The 21606-nt window shown below is 42.7% G+C and overlaps 1 protein-coding gene across 2 annotated transcripts in view; it reads left to right on the top strand.

Moving 5' to 3' along the window:
- fstl5 (follistatin-like 5) overlaps positions 1-21606 on the top strand; it is a 985045-nt gene that overhangs the window by 496092 nt on the left and 467347 nt on the right. For both annotated transcript variants that reach the window (XM_078540706.1, XM_078540715.1), the window contains exon 5: positions 14860-15056. In XM_078540706.1, the coding sequence (XP_078396832.1) occupies positions 14860-15056 (197 nt within the window). The remainder of the gene's footprint in view (positions 1-14859; positions 15057-21606) is intronic.

The raw sequence follows: 21606 nt of genomic DNA, 5'->3' as shown, positions 1-21606 counted from the left end.
GAAGTCAGCTCTTGCTTGAGTTCCTTGAAACTTTCCTGACAGGCTCGTGACCAATCCCATTTTGCATTCTTCTTCAGATTATTTTGGTAGCCAAACTGGAAATGAACTTGCTGTAGTAACTCATAAGCCCCAAAAACGAACGAAGCTCCTTGGCATTTTTGGGCTGTGGTGCATTCACCACTGCCTCTACCTTTCTGGGTGAAGTTGAGAGGCCAGTTTCATTGACCACATGTCCCAGGTACTCCACTGAGGGCTTCAGAAATAAGCATTTGGATTTCTTACAGTGGATGCCGTATTTTTCCTGTCTACGCAGGACCCTCCCTAGGTTCTCTAAATGAGTTGGGAGGTTTTTCCTGGTAATGAGCATGTCATCTTCACTCAGCTGCATTTTCAAAAATGCCTGTGATAGGTCAAGTTTTGTGAATAATTCACCTCCATTCAGAGCAGCGAACAGGTCCTCAATTTACGGTAGCGGGTACTGATGCACTTCCAGGAAAGAATTAATGGTGATTTTATAGTCACCACATATTCTAATAGACCCGTCATCCTTCACTACTGGGACTATTGAAGCTGTCCACTCCGCGTAATCAACTTTCTCAATTATCTGAAAGCTTTCAAGCTGTTCTAGTTCGATTTTCTGTCATATTGAGTAGGGAATTGAACGTGGCTAGAAGAACCTTGGAGGAGCTTTGGCCTTCACAGCAAGTTTGGCTTCAATGTCTTTAATAACTCCAAGACCTTCTTTGAAGTCATCAGTATGCTTGTCTAACATGGACTACATCATTGGGTTGCAATGCACTTTATTTATTTTATTCCAGTCCAGCCGAATTTCTTTTAGCCAGTTCCTGGCCATAAGAGATGGATGACCCCCTTTCACAATGATAAGTGGCAACCTTGCTATTTGATTTCCATATTTAGCTTGAACGGAGTTTTTCCAAGTATATTCACAGTTCCACCAGTATAGGTGCTAAGCTGGAGGAGGGTTTTCTCCCATGGGCATTTCTTGAAAATTTTCTCCCATGTCTTCTCTGAAGCAATAGAAACAGATGCTCCAGTGTCAACCTCCATTTCAATCATTTTACCATTTAAGACAATGCCAACTTTTAGTCCTTCTTCTAGTTTCAGATCAGACTGAATGCAATACAATTGCTCTTCTGCATTGTCGCTGTCAGTTTCACTTTCTGTCTCGTCTGGACTCGCGTTAGTTTTGTATTTTGTTTCCAAGTAATGCGTCTTTTTAAACTGCCTGTTTATTTTCAAGCACGACTTGTATGTTTGCTCCTTGAGATGCCCTTTCCTTGGCGGTACTGCTTCACTGTGATCAGCCTTTGATCTACATGCACACTGTATGTGTCCTTTTTGGCCACAGTAGCGACAATCAGCGGTTTTCCACTTACAGGCTTCTGCATTATGCCCTATTCCATTAAAGTGATCAAATGTTTGAAAGCAAATATACCCTGACTTTACTATTTTAACTTCAGCATTGTTAGAATGCGCTTTCAAATCTCCAGCTTGTTTCTCTGCCATTTCTACGTTTTGTGCAATTTCGAAAGCTTTCTTCAGTGTCAACTCTTGCTCTACTAACAATCTATGCTAAATTCTTTCATTTCTTAGTCCATAAGCCACGTGATCATGCAACGCTTCTTCCAGATAACCTTTAAAGTCACAACGTTTAGCTAATTTTCTCAACTCAGCCAGGAACTGGGAAACTAACTCACACTCATGCTGTTCTCTTCGGTGAAACTTGAATCTCTCGGCAATAATCGCTGGCCTGGGATCAAAGTGCTTTTTCAAAACATCCACAAGCTCTTCAAAGCTTTTATCTGCTGGCTTGTCAGGAGCAATGAGATTTCTCAGTAAAGTGAAATTTTTCATTCTAATGACTGTAAGAAACACTGAGGCTTGTTTTTCCTCTTCAATCTCATTCGCAATGACAAACTGTTCCATTTGCTCGACATAGACAGCAAAGTCCATAGTAGCTGGATCAAAAGCCTCCAAAGCCCCTAATAATGATGATCCCATCCTCGTTGACATTTGAAGTGTTTTGTCACTTCTTAACAATTAAGAATACACACATACACAGAGCTATTTGCTTCTGAACTCCAGCTTCCTGTGTAAAAAACAGAAGGTGCCTTTATTCCTTATTCTACACCAGAGAGCAATACATCCAGGACTTGGCACACCCTACTGTCAGTTTTTTTTATATAACACTTCTTTTTAACTAAAATGTCCTTTTATAAAAAAGCATAAACATTAAACACAAACATCACATTAACCATCACCCCTTGACATTCAATGGCATTACCATCGCTGAATCCCCCACTATCAACATCTTGGGGGGTTACCATTGGCCAGAAACTGAACTGGAATAGCCAAATAAATACTGTGGCTACAAGAGCAAGTCAGAGGCTAGGAATCCTGTGGCGAGTAACTTCTTTACTCCCCAAAACGGGTCCACCATTTACAAGTTACTAGTCAGGAGTGTGGTGCAATAATCTCCACTTGACTGGATGGATGAGTGCAGCTCCAATAACACTCAAGAAGCTTGACACCGCCCAGGACAAAGCAGCTTGCTTGATTGGCACCCCATCCACAAACATTCGCCCCCTCCACCACTGAACAGTGGCAGCAGTGTGTACCATTGACAAGATGTACTACAGAAACTCACCAAGGCTCCTTAGGCAGCATCTTCTAAATCCATGACCATTACCATCTAGAAGGACATGGGAACACCATCACCTGGAAGTTCCCCTCCAAGCCACTCATCACCTGACTTGGAAATATATCTCTGTTCCTTCACTGTCGCTGGGTCAAAATCCTGGAACTCCCTCCCTAACAGCACTGTGGGTGTACCTACACTACGTGGACTGCAGCGGTTCAAGAAGGTAGCTCACTACCACCTTCTCAAGGGCAATTAGTGATGGGCAATAAATTAGTGATGGCCAGCCAGCGACGCCCACATCCCATATAAAGTGTGATTCTAATATTGGATTGTGTCCAGATCCCACAAGTTATGGTGGGATCATACCTTCTGTGGAACTCTGCCAATAGTCCTGCTGATGCTCTTAAAATCAAGTTTTTGGTGACCTGGAGGCTAATTGGCAGGGCCCCTCTTTGCTAAAGAGATCCAAAATACTGCCTGGTGGGGGGGCAGGGAAGAAATGGAGGGGGCATGCCGTGTGGGCAAGGAGTACATTGGAGAGGGGTTATTAGATGACAATTCTGGAGGAATTCCCGTTTTGTCTGGTGAGACCAGCGATTGAGCAATTTCAGGTTCATTGTGTTTCATTTTAATTTACTTATTCCACATGGAGAATATGAAATGATTCCATTCAGAAAACAGCTGATACAATTAGATTTTAAAGTCATAATATAAAATTTAATGTTCGTGGATCACAGAGGTTTTACAACTTGAGGTAAGGGGACCGCTCTGCTTCCCTCATAAAGGTTTAGTTAAAGGTCAGTCACAGGACACAATCACACAATTTCACTTCGCTTCTCAAAGAATCACATTGTAACATTAATCAACTCAACAGAAGAAAGATTTCATCACTTCATTGCAGCAATGACAGGATGTCATACTGAACAGTTACAGCCCCAAAAGGGCAGATGCAGCAGTCACTGCCAGGTTTTTGCTCAAGGAGGAGTAGTAGAGAGTAATTTTAGAACACAGCAGGCAGAAAGGGTTATAACTTGCAACAGAGGCAGCTCTCTAGATCTGACAGAGGAACCGTGCCTTATTAGACTCAAGACCAGCAGGGCTGTTTTAACTGAAGTCATGGAATCATTGAATCATAGAAGGTTTACAACATTGAAGGAGGCCATTTGGCTTCTTGTGTACGTGCTGGCTGTCTGCCACAGCGACCCAACTAGACCCACTTTGCTGCCCTTTCCCTGTAGCCCTGCATTTTTTTTATCTTCAGGTGCTTATCCAGTTGCCATTTGAAAGTCTTGACTGAATTTGCCTCCTCCACACTCTCAAGATATCCATCCTGGATCCTAACAACTCACTGCGTTAAAAACATTTTTCCTCATGTTGCTGTTGCTTCTTTTGTCATTCACCTTGAATCAGTGTTCTCTGGTTCTCGACCCTTCTGCCAATGGGAATAGTTTCTCTGTTTAGACCCTTTATTATTTTGAACTCCCCTATCAAATCTCCTCTCAACTTTTCTTTAATGAGAACAACTCACCTTTTCCACTCTATCCACATAATTGAGATCCCTCATCCCTGGAGCCATTTTCATAAATCTTTTCTGCACCCTCTCTAAAGCCTTCACTTCCTTCCTAAAGTACACTTCCCAGGACTGGACACAGTACAACTACAGTTGAGGCCGAACCTTACTTTAAGTCTTTATTTATAAGGTGCAGGATCCTATATGCTTTTTTAACCATGTTTTCAACTTGCCCTACTACCTTCAATGATTTGCATGCCTATACCCTCCACTGCCCCCCATAGAATTGTCCAATTTTATTTTTCCTCTCGTCATTCTTCCTACCAAAATGTATCACTTCATACTTCTCTGCATGAAATGTAATTAAATCTCATATGATCCATAAAGGCTACAGAACATACAGAACACTCAACGATTTACATAGCAGTAGCAGTGGGAATGACAATCACCCATGCCCTCAATCTCTATGAAAATGTTTCAACTGGTAACTGGTTTTTCATTTAATTATCTGTGGATAACTTGGGTGCTGTTTTTCCTAGTACATACAAACATACGAATTAGGAACAGGAGTAGGCCACTCAGACCCTCGAGCCTGCTCCACCATTCAATAAGATCATGGCTGATCTGATTGTAACTTCAACCCCACATTCCTGTCTACCCCTGATAACCTTTCACCTCCTTGTTAATCAAGAATCTATCTAGCTCTGCCTAAAAATATTCAAAGACTCTGCTTCCACTCGCCTTTTGAGGAAGAGTTCTAAAGACTCACAACCCCCTGAGAGACAAACATAACAATGGTACATAACAATGGTGAAGTAACTTAGCATTTATGAAGCTTTTTGGCGTGCCCTGATAATGTAACGAGCTACAAAGGGTATGGACTGCAAGTTTCAACTTCACTAGGACAGTGTAATGAGTGACTTAGAATGGTTGGCCATTTTTTTCTCCATTGAAATAGATACTTCATTTACACAGTGAATAAGGAGACCCTGTTTCCATTGGCAGGAGGGTCAGTAAACGGGGACACAGATCTAAGGTAATTGGCAAAAGAACTAGGTGAGAATAAATTTCTTAAAGCAGCAAGTTGTTATAATCTGGAGTACACAACCTGAAAAGATGGTGGAAGCAGATTCAGCAGTAATTTTCAAAAGGTACTTGGATCAATATTTGAAAAGGAAAAAAAAATGCAGGACTATGGAAAAAGCGTCAGAGAGAGTGACTAATTTGATGGCTCTTTCAAAGAGCCAGAACAGAAATAGTGGTTCAAATGCCTTCCTTCTGTGCTGTATGAGTCTATAATTCTATTCTGTAAATCAATGGAAAGGAAAATTAGGTAGGATACATAGCAGGAATTTATTCCAGGGAGCATGACAAATGATAGCAGTATGCTGCGTGATGCACAATATTGCTGTAAAGTAAGGTCGCTTCAAGGACTTGGTCTTTGAATATTGGAATAATTTATTTCTGTCTGTAAGGCAGTACAAGTGCTATATAAGGGATCTACAGTGACATGCTAACTCCAGTTCCTTAAATCCAGGTTTTAATGTCATTCAATCATTTATTGATGGAATTGGAAAGCTCAGAAAGTAACTGAACCCGGATTTGAGGAACTGAAGATACCATCCCACTGTTATCTCTAGATCTCTTTATAAATGTCAGTTTTATTTCCTCACCTTAACAATAGAGTGAATAGGCTGCCTTGTGGGAAAGGGTCACAGAAAAATAAACATTTCTTTGTGAATGATGCTGCCAAATAATCTCTGGAGTCAGAATATGCATCTATGTTTCCAGAACACATCTTTAAAATATATTTTATTTTCATTGATGGACGTTGTTTAGATGCTGTGTAACTCTGGTTATATCTGGTTATTTGTAGTATGCTTCTGAGTTCTTTGATAATCTTAGCACTCCATAGCTAGTGTCATATGTATGTTTTTGATTTTTTTTGATTGAATGGTGTGGTCACTTGTGATCTATAAGTAGAGACTCCAGGTGGTCTCTGAACTTCATGTACTTGCCTAGAAAAATTGAGGTAATGCTCTAGCTTAACAAACATCCAAACACCCACACCAGAACTGCCGTGAACAATCTGAAGAGGAGAGCTACAGTGTGAACAATGGCGGATGTGCACACAAGTGTCAGCAGGTTCGAGACATTGTACAATGCACCTGCCACACAGGTTATCGATTAATGGAGAGTGGAAAATTGTGCCAAGGTAGGACCCCAAAATTGTAACTTTTTTCTTAAGGGTCTGCTGAATTCCCTCAGCAGCTAGCCGTGGCAGATCATTTAACAGGTCTCTGTTGAACAATAAGAGTGAGCAGTGAGAGGGGATTTGAGGAAAAAATGTTTTCACTCAGAGGGTGGTTGGAATCTGGAACACACTGCCTGACGGGGTGGTAGAGGCAGGAATTCTCAAAACATTTAAGAAGTATTTAGATGAGCACTTGAAACTCCATAGCATACAGGGCTCCAGGCCAAGTGCTAGAAAATGGGATTAGAATAGATAGGTGCTTGATGGCCGGCACAGACACGATGGGCCAAAGGGCCTATTTCTTTGCTCTATGACTCTATGACTGTGAATACTGAATTGCCCATCATTAACTAGGTTGAGCTGGTGTCGGGAGCACGAGAGGAGATACGGAAATGCTGGCCGTCCTGACACAAGGGGTACTCGATCACAGCAGCTACAAGCTGATTACTGATAAACTTTTCATCTAAGATTAATTTCCTCTGGTTAAAGTTCAAGTAGCAGTCTTTGATTTATGGAAAGTTAATTGACGTGCATTCAAAAAATGGCGTTGCTTCATAAGGGGTCAACCAGCTTATCAAGCAAATGTTCAGCCTTTGTATCAGATTGTCAGCATTCCGTTAATCAAAAGACATTGTCAACCCCAATAAGCAGTAAAAGAAAAAACAATGTTAACCATTCAGATCAGCTGGACCTATACAACTGGAGACTGTATGAACAATAATATCTATGAAAATCTCCCCAACTGGTTGTTGCAGTTACAGATTTCCAAAAGAAGGAGGTATCAGCTTGAAAAGCAGAATTGTCATAGGCTCCGAAATACCAGAAAAGTATACAAAATGGAGTGTCAGAAGCCAAACCCTTCATTTGGACGGAAGGTGTGCGGGGGATGGTACAGTTGTTCTGACATTGAGAAAATACATCTCAAATCAGTACTTGCATTCTCCTCCAGCCATTTCTACATTCACCACTTTTTGCACTTGTGGAGTTTTCTACTATAGTTAAAATGATCAAATGGTTGGTATATCTGCAACTTGAGTTGTGGCCTCTTAATATCCTGCTTCGCTTTCAGTGCAACCTCTTGTCTTCACGTGTCATAAAGCATTAACTCAGGACTCTTTTTCAGTTGTCAGCTTCTCCAGAAATGTGTCAACTTTAATGAAGGTGCTGATTAGCTTTTGTTGGTTTCCTAGGTTGTTTGTCCATAGCATACAGGGCTACAGGCCAAGTGCTGGAAAATGGGATTAGCATAGATAGGAGCTTGATGGCTGGCATGGACATGAAGGGCCTGTTTTTGTGCTGTATAACTCTATGACTCTATGACATGCTAATTCTTCCAAACGTGTGTTTCTGGTGCAAAGCCTACCAGCCACACAGTGAGAATTAAACCATTTTTTTTCCATGATTTGCCATGCAATGTCATTCGTGGAGAATAATTATTATATAAATTTGTGTGTGGAGACTCGAAATTTCAGTGAGTTGTTAAAATGGTGGTCAGAAAGATTCCTGTGGGAATGCTGTATTTTGAAGGCCTGACCCCATCCTGCTTTTGCAAGGTTAGGAGTGACACCTCATTTCTTTCCTCAGCTATTGTTCCTGACGCGTTTTCCTCCTGCTGAAGCAGTTTGCTGAGATAGTGGAGAACTAGCATTACCAAGCCAATGAATTGCTATCAATTGTTGTCAGCTGTTGTTCTGCTCTACCAGTACTATGATATTTAACTACAATTTTTTCCCCTGATTCCTAATGCTTATTTAAAATGAAAGGGAGTGCAGCTGGATATAAAGGGGAGGGAGATTTATACTTAATAGTAGTAGCCAAGACTGATGCTGGGAGGGATAGTTGCCTTTTAAATGTCATAGCACTGTTCGAGTAGAGCAAAAGCTGAGAGTGTACTTATGGTGAGGATTTTTGATGGAGAGAAGCATTGTAAGGTTGGCCCTCTTATACAAGAGTCATGGGCATTATTGGGTGGGATTTGCATGTGGATCAGCTTTTGTGCACACGCAAATGCATGTAACGTGTAGAGCTTTAGCAAACATGTTAGTATCTTTTAGAAAATTGTACCTGACAATTTTATGTTCAACAACTGTGAAGAGGATTTGTATTCCATTACTGGATTAAGTGGATCACTGATTTGATAGTTTCTTGTTATTCAATGCTACTTAGCAACTTTTGGGTGGGGAATTTCTAAACTTGAGTCCTTACAAATGGTGTGACTGATTAGAGACATTAACTGAACGTGATTCATTTAATTGCGGCTCTATAAATCAGTTTAATGGGCTATTTCAAAAAAATACAAGACTACAGGTGTTTATTTGAAAGAGAAAAATGAATCAGGTGAGTGATTTTCAACGGAATTGATGCATGAAAGTTCAGCTCCCTCACTGACACATTAAGGAAGATAAATGCAACTTTACCCTGTTTTGAAGTACTTGAAGGAAATTGAATCTATCATCCATGCTGGCAGAAAATGAATTCTTTTATACTTTCTTGGTAGATGTGCTTCAAGAAGCTGATTTGATTATTCCGACAGGGGGAAATTGGTGACAGCATGCTGAGAAATATCCAGATTCCCTGATAGCTTTGATACAATTGCTGGAAATTCATGTTTTGTAGGTGCTTCAAGGTGACTATGAAATAAACCCAGTCATATTGCTCTGATTAGTGTGATTGACTACTATTCAGGAGGATTAAATGTAGATTCTCTAATTTTTTACTTCCGATAAAAGAACGTAAAGTGGGTCTGACTGATTACAAAAATGGGTGGAGATCTTTTGCATGGGATTTCTGGCATATTATTAAATTTTGGATGGAATGCTGTACAAGGTGCAAGGCACCAACCGGTTTGAAATGTAGGAACATAAGGATTGTCATTACCTGGTAGTCACATGATACAACAATAATGGAGTTGTTGACTAATCATATCAATCAATCTCCGTAAATTAGTCTACAACAAACCATGACATGAGGCAAGAATATGAGGTGAAGAGCTTTGGGAACCATAGGATCAGAGTTATCCGTTTCTACCAAGCATACTGCACTTATCATGTCATGACATAAGTTATTCACATGATATCTCAAAATTTGATTTTCAGAAACAAAATTTAATTTGATTAGAATTACTCAATACATTTGGAGTTAGTTAAATTAAATTATATCCAGACAATTTCCCAATATTTACTATTGCACACCACTCCATCATCCACCCCCTATGTAAAACTGGCACTTAGGGCTGCTATAAGCTGTGCTATTTAAGAATGTAAATTTAAAGAGGCCTATAGTAAATTTTATATCAGTATCAAGGGGCCTTTCTGAACCTTTCTTTTTGCTTTTATGTTTGTTCCTTTCCTTTTCCTGTTTAGTTTGCCAAGTATTTTGGCATTGTCATGTTTTGGTATGTCCACAACACTAGTAGAACAGGAAGAAGACAAGGAACAATGAAGTGACGGAGTCAAAATAGGACACAACAAGTTTGCTCTGATCCCTCAATATGCTCACAGCTGCAAAGCAGAATCTTGAAGAAAGTTGTACCAAAAATGGTATTAGCACAATTTATCCGAATTAAAATGTATCACCTTTGAATTATCTAAAAGCACTTATGGGAGTCATATTAATAATAACTTTTAAAAAGAAATTACTTGTTGCAGAACTGATTGATATTCGTTTGTCAACGCTATGAACAGCTTGAGCTGAAATTCGTCTGCATGTTATTGTAGAGCGCTGCCTAACACACTTACGTGGAAGTCCTCTATGTTATTATTGTGAACTGACTAACACAGTTACATCAAATTCCTGTTTTTCACTAAACTGCTGACCTCCCCTCCTGGTTCCCATGCTAACCAATGTTGTTAACAGTTCTCTGTCTTCAGGTGTTGCCCTTCCCTCCTTTAAATCTGTTGTCATCACCCGCTCCTCAAAGAAACAACCCTTGACTCTACTGTCCTTACAAGCAGCCACTCCATCTCTAACCTCCCTTTCCTCTCCAAAGTTCTAGAACATGTTGTCACCTCCCAAATCCCGCCCATCTTTCCAGAACCTTCATGCTTGAATCCCTGCAATCAAGTTTCCACCCTTGCCACAGTACCAAAATAACTCAAGTCACAAGTGACTCCTATATGACAGAAGTGTGACAGAAGTAAACTTTCCCTCTTCATCCTTTGTAACCAGTCTGCAGCCTTTGACATAGACCAAACCATTCTACTCCAACTCCTCTCCTGTTGTCCAGCTGGTGGGGCAGGGGGACAGCAATCAACTGGTTCCACTCACTCGAAATGACTTCCCTTCCTGCACCTGCACTGTTACCTCTAGTGTCCCCCAAGGAACTATCCTTGGCTCCACCCACATGCTGCCAGGGCAGGGGTGTAGCTCTCAATAGCTCCCCAGCTCCCACCTCTGCCCGATACAGGGTATCTCAATCAGGCACTGAATGTCTATGAACAAGGGCCTCTTCCTTTCTTGACAGGAGAAGACATAAGGCAAATGTGCTAGGGGTTGCTTCTTGTGCCCCCCCCCCCCCCCCCTCCATATGGCAAGCCCCTGCCCATGGCTGGGTTGGCAACATTATTTGAAAGCGCAGCATTAATTTTCATATATACGCTGAAGACTTCCAGCTCTACCTCACCACCATCTCTCTTGACCCCATCACTGTTGATAAATTATTAGATTGCTTAACTGTTGTCCAGTATTGGATGAGCAGAAAGCACCTTCAATTAAATGTTGGGAAGACTGAAGCCATTGTTTCGGTCCCAGCTCCAAACTCCCTTCACTAGCTACTGACTCTATCCCTTTTCCTGACAACAGTCTGAGACTAAACCACTCTGTTCATAACCTTGGTGTCATATTTGGTCCTGAGATGAGCTTCTGACCTCATTTTCATGCTGTCAATAATACCGCCTATTTCCATCTCCGTAACATTGTCCAACTTTGTCCTGCCTCAGTTCATCTGCTGCTCAACCCCTCATGCCTTTGTTGCCTCTAGACTCAACTATTCCAATACATCCCTGGCTCGCTCCCTCATTCTAATCTCCATAAACTTAAGCTCATCCAAAACTCTGCTGCCTGCGTCTTAAGTCATACCAGATCCCGTTTAACTATCACCCCTGTGCTCGCTGATCTAAACTGTCCCCCAGCCAAGCAACATTTCAGTTGTACAATTCTCATCCTTGTTTTCCAATCTCTCCATGGCCTCACCCCTCTCTATCTCTGTGATTTCCTCCAGCCCCACAATCCTCTGAGATATATGTGCTCATCTAATTCTGGCCTCTTGGGCATCCTGAGTTTTAATAGCTCCACCATTGGTGGCCATGGCTTCAGTTGCCTAGACCCAAAGCTCTGGAATACTCTCCCTATATTTCTCCGCCTCCCTATCTTGCTTTCCTGCTTTAAGATGCACCATAAAACCTACTTCTTTGTCCAAGCTTTTTGTCATCTGATGTAGTGGTTGGAATGTTGTGAAGAAGATGGGCTGCTGGCTGGAGAGCTGGTGAAACCCCAGCATCGCCTCTTTCTGGGAAGGTCTGCCACATCTTTTGCAAATCAGGTACTAAAGAGGCAAACAAAAACAGAAAATGCTGGAAAAACTGAGCAGTTCTAACAGCATTTGTGGAGAGAGAGAAAAAAAAAGAGTTAATGTTTCGAGTCCGTGTGACTTGTCTTCAGAGCTAAAGAGAAGTAAAATGTGATGAAACTTATTCTGTTTAAGGGAGTGTGGAGTGGGTAAAGCTGGATAGAAGGCCAGTTATAGGTGGAGGCAAAGGAGAGATTGCCAGAGATGTCATGGACAAAAGGACAAAGGAGTGTTAATGATAGTGGTGCTGGAAGGGATAAAAAAGGGGACAGTGGGGTCAAGGGTTGTTTCTTTGAGGAGAGAGTGATGACAGCAGATTGATCCCCTTTTTTCAATATCCATCTTCATTTTTTAATTTTTATTTTATCATTTGTTCATTCTTATTTTTGATCCACTTATTTTTATTTTTATTTATTTTCATTTTTATTCATTGTTTTATCCTCACCTTTTATTCTATTTTCAATCTTTTTTCCCACCACCGTTCCCTCTCCCCATCCCACCCCCACAAGGGCCATCTGTCACTTCTTCATCTTGTTCTTTCTAGAGTGCTTAGGAGTCCTGCTATTATCACATGCTGCTTTCTGACCTTAATGCCACCATCAGCACCTCCTTTAGCCAGTATCACTATCATTTACATCCCTTTGTCCTTTTGCCCATGACATCTCTGGCAATCTCCCTTTCGCCTCCACCTATCACTGGCCTTCTATCCAGCTTCATCTGCTCCACCCCCCTTAAACGGTATATATTTTATCATATTTTACTTCTCTTTAGCTCTGAAGAAGAGTCATATGGACTCGAAACGTTAACTTTTTTTTTTCTCTCCACAGATGCTGTTAGACCTGCTGAGTTCTTCCAGCATTTTCTGTTTTTGTTTTAGATTTCCAGCATCCTCAGTATTTTGCTTTTGCTAAAGAGGCAAAGGTGGGCCTTCCCCGGGATCAAGGATCCTGGGGGTAGACGCCCCACCCTCCGAGAACTGTTGGTCAATTAGAGTCCACCAGCTCTATTGGATGGCAGTGCCACTGGGGAGGTCGCAGGATGTCACTGGATCCCAGGCCAGAGGTGAGTGATGTCAGGAGGGGGTGTCGCAGGGGATGGGTGGGGAGTGGATCAGCAACAAGGGCTGGGGGTGGGTATCAGCAGCTCCCACCCTTCCCAATGCAGGGTCTCTCAATCAGGCACTGAATGTCATTGAAAGAAGGATCCCCCCAGCCGCTCATCCTCCCCCAGGAGCCATCACGCAAACGTGCTAGGTAGAGTTTGCCTCACGTGATCCCCACATGGCATGCCGCTGCCTGCAGCTGGGTTCACCCTTGTGGTGTCAGGTTGAGTCCCTTAAATGGCCCTTAATTGCCCACTTAAGAGCCTCGATTGGTGGCAGGGCAGAACGACCGGCCACGGGCTTTCCTGTGACAGACTTCACAGAATCACAGAAGCGCACAGTGCAGAAGAGGCCCTTCGGCCCATCGAGTCTGCACCAACACGTGAGAAACACCTGATCTACCTACCTAATCCCATTTACCAGCACTTGGCCCATAGCCTTGAATGTTATGACGTGCCAAGTGCTCATCCAGATACTTTTTAAATGATGTGAGTCAACCCGCCTCCACCACCCTCCCAGGCAGCGCATTCCAGACCGTCACCACCCTCTGGGTAAAAAAACCTTTTCCTCACATCCCCCCTAAACCTCCTGCCCCTCACCTTGAATTTGTGTCCCCTCGTGACTGACCCTTCAACTAAGGGGAACAGCTGCTCCCTATCCACCCTGTCCATGCCCCTCATAATCTTGTACACCTCGATCAGATCGCCCCTCAGTCTTCTCTGCTCCAACGAAAACAACCCAAGTCTATCTAACCTCTCTTCATAACTTAAATGTTTCATCCCAGGCAACATCCTGGTGAATCTCCTCTGCACCCCCTCCAGTGCAATCACATCCTTCTTATAATGTGGCGCCCAGAACTGCACACAGTACTCCAGCTGTGGCTTCACCAAGGTTCTATACAACTCCAACAGGACCTCCCTACTTATGTAATCTATGCCTCGATTGATAAAGGCAAGTGTTCCACATGCCTTTTTCACCACCCCACTAACATCCGCCTCTGCCATCAGAGATCTATGGACACACACGCCAAGTTCCCTTTGTTCCTCAGAACTTCCTAGTGTCATGCCGTTCATTGAATACTTCCTTGTCAAATTACTCCTTCCAAAGTGTATCACCTCTCACCTTTCAGGGTTAAATTCCATCTGCCACTTATCTGCCCATTTGACCATCCTGTCTATATCTTCCTGTAGCCCAAGACACTGAACCTCACTGTTAACCAACTGGCCAATCTTTGTGTCATCCAGACACAGACTTAACTGGGTGAAAGTGGAAAGCCAGCAGTGCTGCCAGCCACCACCCTCCCGCCTGATCAAATGCCCCTCCACTACCAAATTTGCCATGGGAGAGGGCACAAGATTCCACCCATTATCTCCTTGTGTGGTTCAGTGTTATATTTTGTTTTATAATGCTCCTGTAAAGCACCGTGGGACATTTCATTATGTTAAAGTCAATGTACAAATTTAAGTTATTGCTGTTGTAGTGCAGTGACTAATACACTTGCATCAAATTCTGTTTTGACGAAAGGTCATCTCAACCTGAAACATTAACTCTATTTCTCTCTACCGATGGTGCCTGACCTGCTGAGTATTCCCAACATATTTTGGTATTTTTGGTCTTGCATCAAATTCCTTTGGGTATTATACAAAGTTGTTAATGCAACCGTTTATGTGGCATGTAGGAATTAGTATTAGTGGAATGTAATTTTGAATTGTTGACATCCTTTGGAACTGACTATTCCTAAATTCCAGTCTTTTTTTTGTTCCAGGTGACAAGTGTAAATTGATTGAATACAGTAAACTGAAAAACATGCTTCTCGATCTCCAGAATCAAAAATACATCCGACAACGAAATAACAAAGAGAATGAAGATAAAATGTCTCTCAAAAAGTTGCTGGTGGATAACATGTTCGAATATTTTGATTCAAATGACGATGGACATGTTGACAGCAATGAATTGGCTCAGGTGGGTGGAAGCATCCAAGAGAATGAAATCAATAATAGGTATTATGAATTCACACTTACAGGTATAAATGTAATGAATTATAGCAGACAAGAGATCATTCTCTTTTTAGACCTTTTGCAAGTTTACTGGCTTGAGAGAACTAAATCTGAAACCCAATCTAATGGTGAATCCCAGCAATAAAATTTTACAGCCCCACCACTTAACATGGTCCACAGTTACCACAGGTAGCCATATGTATTGGGCAAATACCACTAACTATTTGCCAATAGCATAGGAGTCAGTTACAACTGTGACACTGAAAACATACTAAGTGCGTTGGCTATTTCAGACAGTTCAATTAGTTCTTCACACCTCATTAATCTTTTGTATTTAAATTTCACCATGCATCAGTCTGTGGCTGTTTTTAGCTCACAACTTCTTTACTGTTAATGCCACTCATTCTGAACCAGATTTCACATCCATGGTTTATTTACAAGTAACTGCTGCAGAGAGCCAAAAAATTCTGTTCATCCTGCACTTCACATAAATTACCAGTTTAGAAGGGAGTGAATGTTTTGGATGTGGTGCCAATCAAGCAAGCTGCTTTGTCCTGGATGGTGTCAAGCTTCTTAGAACCATAGAACACTACAGCACACAAAACAGGCCATTCGGCCTTTCTAGTCTGTGCCGAAATATTATTCTGCTAGTCCCATTGACCTGCACCTAGTCCATAACCCTCCAGACCTCTCCCATCCATGTATCTATCTAATTTATTCTTACAACTTAAGAGTGAGCCCGCATTTACCATGTCAGATGGTAGCTCTTTCCACACTCTCACCACTCTTTGAGTGAAGAAGTTCCCCCTAATGTTCCCCCTAAACCTTTCCCCTTTCACCCTAAAGCCATGTCCTCTCATGTTTATTTCTCCTAATCTAAGTGGAAAGAGCCTACTCGCATTTACTCAGTCTATACCCCTCACAATAAATTCTGATTACTTAATCAATAATTTGGGAACAATGAAAAATCTTAAATCCCGCACAAGCCATTTGTTGATCCTTTTCCATGTTAAGTATTGTTAAATAGCAGTGAGACTGGAATGGAAATTAATATGCCATTTACCTCCCACTCTGTCCCTGTTGTCCTTTGGTGTCGCTAAAAGATGATACACTTTTCAATGCCTGTAGCGCATTAATCACATTAACACCAAGGCGCCCACCATAAGGAAACTGCAATTGTCATTTTGTTCTCTATAAATCAGGAGTTTTATCTTGTCCCTGTATATATATTTTTTATTCATTCGTGGGACGTTGGCTTCGTTGGCTAGGCCAGCATTTATTGCCCATCCCTAGTTGCCCTTGGGAAGGTTATGGTGAGCTGCCTTCTTGAACCGCTGCAGTCCATGTGGTGTAGGTACACCCACAGTGCTGTTAGGAAGGGAATTCCAGGACTTTGACCCAGCGACAATGAAGCAACAGCAATATATTTCCAAGACAGGGTGGTGAGTGACTTGGAGTGGAACGTCCAGGTGGTGGTGTTCCCATCTATGGCCTTTGTCCTTCTAGATGGTAGTGGTTGTGGGTTTGGAAGGTGCTGTCTAAGGAGCCTTGGTGAATTCCTGCAGTGCATCTTGTAGATGGTACACACTGCTGCTGCTGTGCGTCGGTGGTGGAGGGAGTAAATGTTTGTGGCTGTGGTGCCAATCAAGCGGACTGCTTTGTCCTGGATGGTGTTGAGCTTCTTAAATGTTGTTGGAGCTGCACTCATCCAGGCAAATGGGGAGTATTCCATCACACTCCTGACTTGTGCCTTGTAGATAGTGGACAGGCTTTAGGGAGTCAGGAGGTAAGTTACTCGCTGCAGGATTCCTAGCCACAGTATTTATATGGCTCGTCTAGTTCAGTTTCTGGTCAATGGTAACCTGCGGGATGTTGATAGTGGAGGATTCAGTGTGGTAATGCCATTGAACATCAGGGGGCAATGATTAGATTCTCTCTTGTTGGAGATGGTCATTGCCTGGCATTTGTGTGGCGCACATGTTACTTGCCACTTGTCAGCCGAAGCCTGGATATTGTCCAGGTCTTGCTGCATTTAGACATGGACTGCTTCAGAATCTGAGGAGTTGCAAATGGTACTGAACATTGTGCAATCATCAGCGAACATCCCCACTTCTGACCTTATGAAAGAAGGAAGGTCATTGATAAAGCAGCTAAAGATGGTTGGGCCGAGGACACTACCCTGTGGAACTCCTGCAGTGATGTCCTGGAGCTGAGATGACTGACCTCCGACAGCCGCAGTTATCTTCCTTTGTGCTAGGTATGACTCCAACCAGTGGAGAATTTTCCCCAATTCCCATTGACTCCAGTTTTGCTAGGGCTCCTCAATGCCGCACTCGGCCAAATGCTGCTTTGATGTCAAGGCAGTCATTCTCACCTCACCTCGGGAGTTCAGCCCTTTTGTTCATGTTTGAACCAAGGCTGTAATGAGGTCAGGAGCTGAGTGGCCCTGGCGGAACCCAAACTGGGTGTCAATGTGCTGGTTATTGCTAAGCAAGTGCCACTTAATAGCACCGTTGATAACCCTTCCATCACTTTACTGATGATTGAGAGTAGACTGATGGGGCAGTAATTGGCCGGGTTGGATTTGTCCTGCTTTTTGTGTACAGGACGTACCTGGGCAATTTTTCACATAGCTGGGTAGATGCCAGTGTTATAGCTGTACTGGAACAGCTTGGCTAGGGGCACGGCAAGTTCTGGAGCACAAGTCTTCAGTACTATTGCCAGAGTATTGTCAGGGCCCATAGCCTTTGCAGTATCCAGTGCCTTCAGCCGTTTCTTGATATCACGTGGAGTGATTCGAATTGACTGAAGACTGGCATCTGCGATGCTGGGGACCTCTGGAGGAGGCCGAGATGGACCATCGACTTGGCACATCTGGCTGAAGATTGTTACGAATGCTTCAGCATTATCTTTTGCACTGCTGTGCTGGGCTCCTCCATCATTGAGGATGGGGATATTTGTGGAGCCTCCTCCTCCAGTGAGTTGCTTAATTGTCCACCACCATTCACGACTGCATGTGACAGGACTGCAGAGCTTAGGTTTGATCCGTTGATTGTGGGATCGCTTAGCTCTGTCTATCACTTGCTGCTTATGCTGTTTGGCACGCAAGTAGCCCTGTGTTATAGCTTCACCTGGTTGACACCTAATTGTTAGGTATGCCTGGTGCTGTTCCTGTCATGCTCTCCTGCACTGTGCATTGAACCAGGGTTGATCCCCTAGCTTGATGGTAATGATAGAGTGCGGGTTATGCCAGGCCATGAGGTTACAGATTGTGTTAGAGTACAATTCTGCTGCTGCTGATGGTCCACAGCGCCTCATGAATGCCCAGCCTTGAGTTGCTAGATCTGTTCAAAATCTATCCCATTTAGCATGGTGGTAGTGCCACACAACATGATGGAGGGTATCCTCAATGCAAAGGTGGGACTTCATCTCCACAATGACTGTGCAGTGGTCACTCCTACCGATACTGTCGTTGGCAGATGCATCTGCGGCAGGCAGGTTGGCGAGGATGAGGTCAAGTATGTTTTCCCTTCTTGTTGGTTCCCTCACCATCTGCCACAAACCCAGTCTAGCAGCTATGTCTTTTAAGAGGTGTTGAGCTCTTTGTCCTTTTGTCTATGACATCTTTGGCAATCTCCATCTATCACTGGCCCTTTACCCAGCTCTACTTGTCCCCCCACCCCCCTTAAACCAGCTATTATTTCACCTCTCTTCTATTTTTCCTTAGTTCTGTTGAAGAGTCATATGGACTCGAAACGTTAACTGTGTTCCTCTCCGCAGATGCTGTCAGACCAGCTGAGTTTTTCCAGGTATTTTTATTTTTGTTTTTGTTATGTATTGTAAATAGTTATACTTCTTTGGAAGGGGAGGAAAGTATCTTCAAAAAAAAATGTTGTAATATCCCCTTAAGGCATTCTAGTGTGACATCACTAGAAAGGAAGTGTGTCATGTGATCCAGTTTTACTTTCACTATTGCTTTTAAGCAGAGCACACAGACAGTTCTGCTACTAATGCGTCTTTGAGCTTTATACCTTTGCATATCTGTTCACATGTGTCTAGAATTAATAAATGAACCCACAACATGTTTATTCAATCCCTTATGAGTGATTGGTGCCTTTAATGTCATTATAAAACACAACAGTTTATACCCCAGTGGGGGGAAAAAATTCTACTTGCCAAAAAATCATTGCCGATTGAGAAGATAACAAGCAACATGGATCTAAAAGAAAATGCATACACAAATATAAAAAATAGCATACATCCTAGCAAAGAGGAAAGATAAAACGAATAACAAAGGGTGACAAAACAAATAAACACAAAAAGGAGGATGAAAAGTAACCTGCAAAGGATATCAAAATCAACTCCACACATTGCTACAATAGCATTAGGGAAAAGAGGGTGATCAGGAATGATGTATCCCGATTTACAATTGATAGCAGTGGCATTGTCAGTGAAAATAAAGAAATGTGGATAGGTGGAATTACTTTGCATCGGTATTTATGGAAGAGGGCAGCATGCCAGACATCCCAAGGAAACTAAAATTGAATCACGGATAGGGACTTACCAAAATTAGCATAAGCAAACTGACAACAATGAAGAAAAAATTGATACTATAGAGTGACAAATTCCCATGACCAGATGGTTCCCAGTCCAGGATTTTAAGAGAAGTAGGTGAGGACATTGCAAATGGCCTAACTATAATCTGCCAAACTTTTTTGATTAGAGAACCTCCCCTTTAGATTGGAAAATTGTGTATGTTACTTTGGTATTTAGCTAGCCTAACATCAGTTGTTTGGAAATTTCTAGAGACTATTAAGGATAGGGTAACTGGATACCTTGACAATTTTCAGCTAATCGGAAAGGGGCAGCTTGGACTTGTAGAGGGTAGGTCATGCCTGATGAAACCAAATGAAATTTTTGAAGAGGTTGCTGAAGTAGTGGACAAGTGAATGCCTATAGATGTTACTTATACAGACTTCCAGAAGGGCTCTCACGATAAAGTCTCTCAAAAGAGACTGTTAGCTAAAGTTGATATTGAGGATAAATTATTGATCTGGTTATGAAATTGACAATGTCAGGAGACAGAGTTGAGATAATGGGCAGGTACTCTAATTGGCAGAATATAACACTCATGGTGTACCACAAGGATCTGTATTGAGGTTGTTACTAAACACTATTTACGGTACAGATGATGGAATGGAGAGCCACAACAGCATATATATGGCGTGCAAAACAAAATAAAAACAGAATTACCTGGAAAAACTCAGCAAGTCTGGCAGCATCGGCGGAGAAGAAATCAGTCAACGTTTCGAGCCCTCATGGCCCTTCAGCAGAACTGAAGCATAGTTTCAACAAGGGAGAAATATAAATTGGTTTAAGGTGGGTGGGGGGGAAGAGACACATTGAGGGTGTGGTGTGAGCAGATAATCAAAAGATGTCAGAGACAAAAGGGTCAAAGAGGTGTTGAAGGTGGTGGTCTTTGTCTGAGAAAAGTGCTAATTAAGAATGCAAGACAGGATATTCAAAGTACAAAGTACTTTGAATATCCTGTCTTGCATTCTTAATTAGCACTTTTCTCAGACAAAGACCACCACCTTCAACACCTCTTTGACCCTTTTGTCTCTGACATCTTTTGATTATCTGCTCACACCACACCCTCAATGTGTCTCTTCCCCCCCACCCACCTTAAACCAATTTATATTTCTCCCTTGTTGAAACTATGCTTCAGTTCTGCTGAAGGGCCATGAGGGCTCGAAACGTTGACTGATTTCTTCTCCGCCGATGCTGCCAGACTTGCTGAGTTTTTCCAGGTAATTCTGTTTTTATTTTGTTTTGGATTTCCAGCATCCGCAGTAGCTTTTAGCTTTTTGTTTTTATATATATGGCGTGCACCTGGCGAGCTGAACTTCGAGGGGAACTTGGAGGTGAGTGCACAGTGATGTTGCGCAGCATTTGTGAGGGTCGTCTGTTGGACTTCAAGGGCTGCACTGCAGTTGAGGGGGCTTGGTGGGGGCAAGGGCTGCACTGCATTTGGTGTGACTTGGGGGGGCTGGCAAGGGCTGCACTGCGGTTGATGCGAGTTGGGGGGTGCTGGCAAGGGCTGCACTGCAGTTGATGCAAGTTGGGGGGGCTGGCAAGGGCTGCACTGCAGTTGATGCGAGTTGGGGGGGCTGGCAAGGGCTGCACTGCAGTTGATGGTAGTGCACAAACACGTGCAGGGTGGTGGTGATGGGAAGTGGACACGCATTAGGGAAACCTTGTATAAAGTGACCATTTCTCTGCAGCTGAGACAGTTCAGATGCAGCCATATTGAAATGTGTGGAGTCGGACCTCTAGCTTATCTGTCGACTCAAGCAACGCAGAGGCATGAAAGTGCCACCAAGTGTTCCAGAGCTTTTCACCCCTCAGGCACACTAATGAGCATTTTAGTGGACTGCAGAACAGTTGGAATACTGAGCAAGTTGTACAATCTCCTTGCTAAAGCTTGCTGTGGAGCTGTCACTGGTGGAGGCGCT

Source organism: Cetorhinus maximus, chromosome 1, assembly GCF_964194155.1.
Source record: "Cetorhinus maximus chromosome 1, sCetMax3.hap1.1, whole genome shotgun sequence".
Lineage (NCBI taxonomy): Eukaryota > Metazoa > Chordata > Chondrichthyes > Lamniformes > Cetorhinidae > Cetorhinus > Cetorhinus maximus.
This window is presented reverse-complemented; position numbering and strand designations above follow the sequence as displayed.